The following is a 10549-nucleotide window of genomic DNA, read 5'->3' on the forward strand; positions in this document are numbered from 1 at the left end:
GGTTATAAAAACACGTAAACTCAGAAGATGTGGACTGTGACTGCACCATATATCTAGTCGGGAGTGGTGCTGAATGAAAACAGATGATTTGGAGCGATTCGCACGCCATCTGTTGGTCATTCTAAGGACTTATTGAACTACCCTCGTATCTTCATAAATAGTGATCAAATCATTCGAAGAAATTAGGGATCTAATAATTGGAATTTGCACATAATTTTTTTCTAAATTTACAGGGTCATTATTTTCATTTTGATCATTAATACAATTACTATTACTTGGCATAAGAGGGGGGTCCTGGTCATCAGGGTTAGGAATCAATTGATCGACCAATCTTTTTACTTGATTTAAATCAATCGGATTATTTAGATTCTTTATTAATCTATTACGGCGAGCCATAGAATTTCCGACAATAAAATACTTCAATACTTTTAAATACTTCAATGAAATACTTTTAATAACAGTGCTCTTGATGTTAATGCCGCCCCACGTTGGGCGCCAAAAATTATCACAAAAATTTCCTTATTGTTGTCACAACCTTTGGTTCCTAACTACAACTTATAAACCATAAGAAGAGATAAAACTAACTTCTAAATGCCGGGCGCCAGATCTACTTGGATCAATTAAACAAATTTAAAAAAAATCAAATTAAAAGAACCGAAATGTGTCTGAGCTGAACTCAATCCCTCAACTTCGCGATACAATAAACTAAAATTAACCTGCCTTTTGTCAGGTTTTCTAAGGCTATCGAAATACCGATGTTAGCACAAAAAAAACTGTGAGACAATAAACTCAGTGCTTAATTACCTTATAGGGACGAAATTAATGGTAATAGTGGTGAGAGTCTGAAACAATACGGGGAGCGGAGATAATTTTCTAGCAGAATTTTATCACATAAGAAACAAATGAAAAATTTCGCAGGGCATGAGTCAAAACAATTTAAGGTTAAAATATTACAATCTAACACACTCAAATCCAGAAATTGAGTAGCAACAAAGTTCGCAGGAAAAGAGTCATAAATAATTCAGGGGTATAATCTTATAATCAAATACATAAAATCAGCTCATTAAGCAGTCAGAAATTTCACTGGGAAAGGGTCAAAAATTATTCAGGGGTATAATCATAAAGTCGAACATATGAAACACATTATTGGACAGAAAACACCAAATAAATTAGTAATTCAGTCAGAATTCTGGCTTGAATGTAAGGTCCTTGACGAACTGGGCTGCTGGAATGGAATAGGGCTCCGTAGTATACAGTTATCTCAACTAATTATCCACACAAAATTTCTAAATTGATTCTATACACCGCAAAAAAAACTAAGTTCACATAGGAGAGATAATATAAGCGTCTTCCTCCACAAGCTGTTGACGAAAAAGTGACTCGTGCTTTAGCGTTGTTTCCTTCCATCAAGACGAGATTCGTCCATACTCCGTCCTCTGATTGGAGTTGCTATGGAGTTTGTTTGATGCGAGAAACAGGGCAGGGATGTGATGTTAGGTGTTTAAAGCGAAATGCTGTGTCCAAAAACAAATTGTTTCCTTCCGAATCTGATGATTTCAAACCATCTTTTTTGTTCATAAGATGTTGAACTATTATCCCAGGCATCCTTTCCGAATAGTGACAATAACCAAGCCGACTACTAGGACTTTATTAAAATTCAAATTAGGCCCCTAGCACCGAGAACGTTATCTGTTAAGAGCAAGGCCTGAGCTATACTGGTCCCACTCACATTGCCGGGGATCGACAATAGACCTTCTCAAAATACGATTTTCTTGAATTTCACTCCCAGGTGGATAAGTTAAAGGGGGCATCAATAACTATCCGCAGTAATCCCGACAGCATTTCAAAAATTCTTTCGGTAAATTTTGCGATACGACTGGAAGGACAGGAACAGGATGAGACACAGCAGTAGGTTACGCGGAAAATTGCAAATGGGCTAAGTAACTCCAATCGACAAAAGGCGTTCCAAATGCTTCTTGAAGTTTCTTTTTCGGTCGGGAAGGTTGTGGATTCTCCAGGGTGGTCAGATTTCTCAGGAACTACATAATGAAAGAGTAAAAACAGGACAAATATTAAATTTTTGAAGTTTTGACATTGCTCTATTTTCAAAATTTTAAATCACAAACAAAAATGAAGTGAGTAAAGGAGAAAATAGAAAAGGGTGGGATTAGGACTGTAAAGAAAAAAAAGGTGGTCAGAAAGGCGCGCTCAATCTTTCGAAACAAGCGAGCCTCGCGCGAAGTGCGTGACGAGAATATACCCGCGAGTCGCAAAGATTTTTAAAATATAAAAATAATTGTATATAAATCACATTATTTTTATTTAAAAATACCAATTACAGGTTAAACACGCCAATATAACCTAATTCTGTTAAAGAGTTCTGAATATTTAATATTGGACTAACGTGCCATATACCACACCCATCTTATTCTCGAGACTTAGTACCTTCGGACTACATTTTGTTTCGAGCTTAAGAAATTATTTACAGGATGAAAATTGTAATGACCTCACAGATCTAAAAAATCTACTGAGCGACTTTTTTAATTCACGATTAAAAGAATTCTGGTCTTTAGGTGTACAAAGTCTATTAGAGCGTTGGGCAAGAGTTGCAATTGCATAGGGAGCCTGTATTATTATTTAATATTTTACTATTAAAATAAAAGGTTTTTCAATTTTACTTGTGTTCTGTGCCGCGAGACTTCTTTAACAGCACAATATAATAATTATAATAATAAATAATAAATAAATTACGATTCTAATTAAAAGATCCACTATTTGAAGAACTTAAAAATTAAAAGTACATGGGTTACTCTTGAAACCTGTAAGTTTGGCAACTTTCATTTGAAGCATTTTGTAATTTAAAACCATTTAGTTTTTATTTCGAAATATATCTTGTTTTAAAATCATTTATATTTCATTCTCCCAATTTTTAATTTACTTAATTCTGTAAGTTTCAATTAAAATTTAAATGTTTATTCCTTCATTTTAATTAATTTTAAGGACATTAGGTTTAAAAATTATTCAATTTCTCATACTTTTAATTTTTAATATCTGAAATAATTGTGAGCTATTAAGCATTCATTTTGAAAATAGTTAAATTTGGAATTTATTATTAGTAAATTGTTAATTTTAAATATTTTCTAAACAAATAACTATAAGGAAATATTACTTACTTATTTTAGAAATTGGAAACAGATTATCAGGGAAAATTTTGCATAACAAAAACCGGATATGATGGATTTTATATGATATTCTATGTTATTAGGAGTCATTTACTGCCGAATATTGACTAAGTTCTGCTGATGTCTTGATTTAATTGGTCGGATATTTACTAAGTTCTGCACATGTATTGTCTTCATTGGCCGAATATTGACTAACCCTTGGTTATGTCTCCACTTACTTGGTCGGATATTGAATAAGACCTGCTTATGTCTTGCCTTAATTGGCCAGATATTATATAAATCCTGCTCATGCCTTGCCTTAATTAGCCGGATATTGACTAGCTCTTGCTCATGCCTTGACTTTAATTGGTCGGACATTGACTAACTCCTGCTCATGTCGTGCCTTAATTGTTCAGAAATTGAATATATCTAGCACATGTCTTGCCTTCTTTGGCCGGATATTGACTAAAATTTACTCACGTCTCGCCTTCATTGGCTGGATATTGACTAAGTCCTGATCATGTATTGCCCTAATTGGCTGGATATATACAAAGCTCTGTACATGTCTTGCCTTAATTGGCCGGATATTGAATAACACTTGCTCATGTCTCGCCTTCATTGGCCGGATATGGGTTAGGTCCTGCTCATGTCTCTCTTTAATTTGCTGGATATTTACTAAATTTTGCACATGTCTTGCCCTTATTAGTCGGATATTTATTAAGTTCTGCACATGTCTTGCTTTCATGGACTGGATATTGACTAAGTCAGGCTCATGTCTTGACTTTATTGGCTGGATATTTACTTAGTTCTGCTCAAGTCTTGTCTTAATTGGCCAAATATTTACTAATTTCTGCACATGTCTTTCCTTAATAGACCAAATATTGAATTACTCTTGCACATGTCTTGCCTTCATTGTTCGGGTATTTACTAAGTTCTGCTCATGTCTTGCCTTAATCGGCTGGATATCCACGAAGTTCCGCACATGCCGTGCCTTAATTGACCGGCCATTGACTAACTCTTGCTCATCTCTCGTGCTCATTGGCCGGATATTAACTAAGTCCTGTTCATGTCTTGCTTAAATTGGCCGGATATTGACTAAGTGCTGCTTATTTGTTGCCTTAGTTGGCTGAATATTTACTAAGTTCTGTACATGTCTCGCCTTATTTTCCGGATATTGACTATGTTTTGCACATGTCTTGCCTTCATTTGCCGGATATCGACTAACTCTTTCTCATGCCTCACCATTATTGGCTGGATATTGACTAAGTTCTGATTATGCCTTGCCGTAATTAGACGTATATTCACTAAGTGCTCCTCATGCCTTGCCTCAATTGGCCGGATATTGCTTAACTCTTGGTCATGCCTCGCCTTAATTGGGCGAATATTGACTAACTCTTGCTCAAGTCTCGCATTTATTAGCCGGATATTGAATAAGTCCTGCTCATGTATTTCCTTAATTAGCTGGATATTTACTAAGTTTTAAACATGCCTTGCCTTAATTGACCGGATATTGACAAAGTCCTGCTCAGATGTTGTCTTCATTGGCCGGATATTCACTGTTGCTGATATCTCACCTTTATTGGCCGGACATTTACTAATTTCTGAACATGTATTGCCTTAATTGGCCGGATATTGACTAAGGGCTGCTCATGGCTTGCCTTAATTAACTGAATATTGACTACGTCCTGCTCATGCCTTGCCTTAATTAGCCGAATATTGACTAAGTTCTTCTTATGTCTTGCCCTAATTGGCCGGATACTAACGAAATTGCGCTCATGTCTCGCCTTCATTGGCCGTATATTGACTAAGTCCTGCTCATGTCTGGCCCCAATTGGCTACATATCTACATATGCCTTCGTTGGCCGGATATTCACTAAGTCTAGCTCATGTCTCGCCTTAACTGGCTGGGCATGGAGCAGGAGGTGTCCAGTACGCCGAAAGAGGAGGTCAAGGAAAGGAAATATTAGGAGCAAAATTCGTAGGTTTCTAACGTAGGAAGCTAAGGGAAGCTGAGATGAAAGCAAAGTTCCGATGAAAGAGAAAAATCCAAAGGAAATTCGCGAAGTGATGATAGAGGTGACGGGGATTTATGAAGAAAAGCAGGAGAAAAGGAGAGAAGAATTAAAGAAGCAAATTAGGCGGGAAATAGCGTAAATTAAGAAAGAAATTAAAAAATGGGAAGAAATCAGGGAAAAGTTAAAAAATAGGATGCAGTATTTGGAACAAAAACTAGCAAAGTAGGAAGAAGATAATAATAAAAAGGTAGAGGGAATGCAAGGTATGTTAAAGAAACTTGAAAGCTCGAACTGGGATTGTGGTGGGGGCGGGAGTGGGAATTAGGAAATGGAAAGGCTGAAAAAAATAGAACAAAGAATAGAAAGGAAAGAAAGGGAAGAAAGAAAATTAAACATAGGGATAAAGGGTATAAGATTAGAAGGGAAGGAGCTGAAGTTGGACGAAGTACTAAAAAGGATTGATGCTAAGGTAGAGATAGAGAAAATGCGAAATGTAGGCAGGTAAGAGCGAAGAGCGGACATAATAGTACTGGTGAAATTAAAGAAATGAGAACATAAGAGGGAGGTAATAACAAAGAAGAGGTTATTATATGGAAGCCCAGAAATAATAGAGGATTATTTAACATGGGTAGAAAGGAAGATGCAGTATAAATTAAGGAAAATAGGGGAGAGGAAAGAAAAAAGGGGAAAAGAACATGGGTTAAGTATGGGAGAATACAGCATACTGGTTTTCTCAAGCGACAAGGCTATCATCACACACTTAAACTGAGAAATCACGTGACTTCAAACATTCATTTAAATAATAAGAAAACCGAAAATAGCTTCAAAATAGGATATGTCAATAAATTGAATAATTTTCAATTGCATAAAATCTCATAAAGATGAAACATTAGAACTTTAAACACGGAGTATGTTGGGATTGGGATGAAGAAAGGGAACAGATAGTAAGAAATGAGGTGCAGGGCAACTAGGAGAGGAAGGAACGGGAGATAGGAGAATAAGAAATAGTGAGAAGGAAAAAAGATGAGAAACGACAGTAGGGAAGCATGGAAGATTTGTTACTGGAATATAGCAGGATTGGAAAGAAAGGACAGGGAGTTTATAAGAAATTTGATACAATATGATGTAGTCATAATGATGGAGACGTGGCTAGTTGAAAAGGGATGAGAAAGAGTAAGGGGAACGTTACCAAGAAGTTACAAATGGCAACTGCAAAATGCAAAGAGGAGAATAAAAAGGGCAGAGTAATGGGAGAAATGGTGATGGTAGTAAGGAATAAATGTATAACAGGTAAAGACAAGAAAGACAGGAAAGAACAAAAAGAAGAATTAATAGTAGAAGAGGTAATGATGGGAGGAGAAACGTGGAAGGTAGTGGGGGTTTATGTGAACGCTGATATGCAGGAGATATCAGAGAAGATGAAAGAAATGATTGAAGAAAATAAAGAAGAGATTAGGCTGATAATAGATGGGGATTTCAATGCGAGAACAGGAGACAGATGACGAAGAGAATGAGGAGAAGAGGGAGGAAGAAACTCCAAAGATAAGGTACTAAATGGGAGGGTAAAAAGTTGTTGAAGAGCTTGGAGGAGTTGGGATGGTATATCTTAACCGGAAATATAGAAGAAGATGAAAAAAGAGAATAAACACGCTCAGGAGGTGAAAGGGGAACGGTAATTGATTATGTGATAGTGGATGATGAGGTAAGAGAGAAGGTTAAGAAACTAGAGGTAGGTGATTATATTGATTCGGATCACTTTTTCTTAATAGTGACATTAGAAGGACAAAAAAGCAATAGCAAAATGAATAAAAGGGGAGAAAAATGTGGAAAGTGTAGGAAAAGGGGATTGGTCAAGGGAAGAAAAAGAACAGGATTAGGATTAGAGTGTACAAACGAAAATGAAGTTAGTGAAGCGGAGAAAAAAGGGGGTGGGATAAAGACTGTAAAGGGAAAAAAGGAGTTCATAAAGGAATTAAGAAAGTGAAGAAAAGAAAAAAGTATTGGGGAAAAATATAGGGAAAAAAAGAAAGAGTATACTGAGTTGTGTTATCAAAAGAAAGAGGAAGAGAATAGAAGGTTTGAGGTAGAGGCAGAGAAAGCTAGGATAGAACAAGGGGTTTGGAAGGTAGTGAGTAGAGAAATAAAAAGAAAGAAAGATTAAACCAAGATATTGAAATTGTAGAAAGTTGGGGAATGATTGAGGAGTCAAAATACAATAAATGGTATAAGATGATAAAAAAGAAAGGAGTGCCAAAGTACTTAGAAACAGGATTGGGAGAGGGAAGGTAGACCAGCATAGCAAGATTTATATTGGAAAACGAGGTACGGAATTGGATGTACTAACAAAAAGAAAAGAACATAACGTGTAGCATATGTGAATGGGAAGATGAAACATGTAAAGATTGTATGTAATGTTAAGGTAAAAGTTGAGTAGACTAAGATGCATTTGCGATCTCATGCTTTCTCTCTCTCGCTTGCACTCTCGCTTTCGTCGCTCGCTCACTCTTTTGCTAGTAAGTGCTGAATTGCGCTATCGCAGGAAATAGAGATAACGAACTTGATATAAGACTGCATGTAAATAGTTGTAAATAATTGTATATATAGAAATGATAGAATTGTAACAAAATATAGATATAAGCAGAAAGTTATAAGGAATGGAAATCATGTAAACACTTAGAGGACACATTATGAATAAAGAAGACTAACTCTTATACAGTTGTCACAGACTATTACCACCTACCTCACGGTCGTGAGAAGTGGTTATAGCTGAAATTTTACCACGATTTCGTTGGGATTGAGTTTTTTTTCAGATTATCACTCGTTCTCAGCAAAATGCTGCGGTTGTCCTTAAGACAACATTTTCAGAATATATATAGATGAATGTTTATTTTTTCGACCTGCCGATTTCAAAAAATTGTCTTGCTAACACTTTCATTTTTTAAATAGAATTTTCATATAACTACCTCTAAAAAACTAACTTTGATCCACACCTTATCTGTAAGACTACTTCTTCTTATAGCCTTTCCTTTCTCTTCTTTCTCAGACAAATATTGTGCTCTCCCCCTTGGCATAATCCTTTCACAGTTCTGTTATAGCTTGATTCTCTTATTATTTTCTTATAGTTTGAATTTCCCTAGTGTACCTCGTGTACCTCGAGTAAAGCCTCCTTGCTCTTTGCTAGCAGAATCATATTATCTGTACATGCGAGTGACCACATCCTAACTGCCCCCACTCTAAATCCTCCTGCCACTCCGGCCCCTGACTTGCTTTCCATATCCACGATTAAAATTGCAACAGGCGTTGGGCTAAGCAGGCACCGTTGCATTAACCCCATATTCATCCAGATAGCCTCGAGATACCCTCTCCTCTTCTCACCCTATCTTTCGGCTCTTCATAATTCTCTTTTAACCTCTCGACCAGGCCTCTTTTTACTACCCTCTCTTTCATCGCCTTCGACAAGATCCCCCTATCCACAGAAGACAACGCACATTTTAGATCTACAAAAACGCGTACACTTTCACACCTTTCTTAGCTAATTATCTATTCACCACGTTTTGTTCTCTACCCCGTAAAGACCTGCTGATTTAGACCTTTCCAACTTCCTTGTCTACAACAAAATTAGTAAAGAAATAAATTAAAAATTATAGCACACGTAGAGTGAGCTAACATTGATATCCAGCGATTGAAATGCGGCAGCATTTTTCAGAATGTCAGTTTTCATTTCTCAAGATGCAATTCGAGTTAGAAATCGCGTGCATTATATTTGATGAAGAACAGAAAAATTAAGTTTTGTAACAGCCAGTTTGAAATCGTTCAGGCACAACGTGATCAAAGTCGCAAAAACATTCAGGGAGAAATTTCAGGAATTAAATGAATTTGCTAAATTCATAAAATCTATGGAATTCAAGGAATTCATGGAATTCAAGGAATTCATGGAATTCAAGGAATGTAGGTAATTCAAGGACTTCAGGAAATCCAAGGAATTCAGGAAATTGAATGAATCTAATAGCAGCGGTGGGATTGTGACTTTTTGTTTTAATTTGGTGCTTTCTTAATAAACTTCAAAACTCAGTGTATTATTGATACGGAAATCTTGTGAACACCACTCGAGAGTATATGTCCTCCTTAGATACGTTGCACGGTCACCTGCTGGACGGAATGCAAAGTTCAATGTGCTTGATAGGCGTTGGTATACTTCGCGTGCTCGCTAGCCCTGCCATCGTTAATAAACCTATAAAATACCTTGAGTTAACGTTGTATACGTTTATTTCATTGTTAGCATTGCTGCATTCATTCCTTGATAGCTCGAGCTGTTAAAACGGAGCCTTTTATCACGCACAACCATTGCATTTTGTAAGTCTTTAATTTTATAAGTTGATGTACAGTTTTTTTCCTCGACGCAAATTTTATTAAAATATACTCATCTGATATTTACTGTGGCTTACGATGGACAACGGAGCCAACTTATTTTTAGTGAGTGATACGTGTGTACGATCAGACGTTTCACTCTAATTGCAACGAAGTATATTGTGCTTGATAAATAAAATTCTTTCAGGTTTTTTGCTGATTAGTCACCTTCAAATAAACAGAGCATTTATAAAAGAGTAATGTATCACAATCTATTCTAATTTTAACATATGCCAAAAGTCAATATCTGAATAATTATTCAAGCCCACAAAAAACAAAATTTTGATATTAAAAATTCAATTCGTACGAATTAATTTAAAACTAAAGTAGGTAACTTCGTTTACGACCCATCCTTGATAATGTGGTTCAAGTAAATAAATTATCAACCATCATTGAAATTATTTTTTTTAAATTTGTAATTTGTTCAAAAACCTCATTATCAATAATTGGAATAGTTCAAATTCTAAGTTTAGATAAAATTAAGTAAGCGCCACCAGTGCTTTTGAACTAAAGTTACTAGCACTGGTCTGCCTTCTCAAATGAACAGGTAGCACATCACAGTTGTTCTAATGGAGACTTACTAAGCTTTCGTTTGGGACCGCAGGAATTGTGAAGCGACAGTCAATAAATGGTTTATGTTTGCCAGAATATGCTTACCACTGAATTTATTAATATTATTACGTTCTGCTTGAAATTGTTTCTGTTTCTCCTTTAATAAAATTTCATCTCGTTTATGTTGCTTGCTATATAAGTATAGTCGATATCTCTTTATCAGTCTTCTTTTACCTCTTCTCCAAAGATGTGCAATGTACCTGCAAATTAAAAAGGAAGTAAGAAGTAAGCAAATTAAAAAGTAAGAAGAAGTACATCCAAGGTGTCACAGAACAAATAGGAAGAATTCTCAACAAACACAACATCCAAACCATATTTAAACCACCTGCGAAAATAGGACAACTACTAAATAAC

The 10549-nt window shown here is 35.9% G+C and overlaps 1 protein-coding gene across 1 annotated transcript in view; it reads right to left on the reverse strand.

Moving 5' to 3' along the window:
* Positions 1 to 10549, reverse strand: part of LOC117171159 (voltage-dependent T-type calcium channel subunit alpha-1H-like) — a 1009801-nt gene that overhangs the window by 484648 nt on the left and 514604 nt on the right. The window contains exon 10 of the mRNA XM_033358216.1: positions 10241 to 10395. Within this exon, the coding sequence (XP_033214107.1) occupies positions 10241 to 10395 (155 nt within the window). The remainder of the gene's footprint in view (positions 1 to 10240; positions 10396 to 10549) is intronic.

The sequence above is a fragment of the Belonocnema kinseyi genome, chromosome 4 (assembly GCF_010883055.1).
Source record: "Belonocnema kinseyi isolate 2016_QV_RU_SX_M_011 chromosome 4, B_treatae_v1, whole genome shotgun sequence".
NCBI classification, from domain to species: Eukaryota; Metazoa; Arthropoda; class Insecta; order Hymenoptera; family Cynipidae; genus Belonocnema; species Belonocnema kinseyi.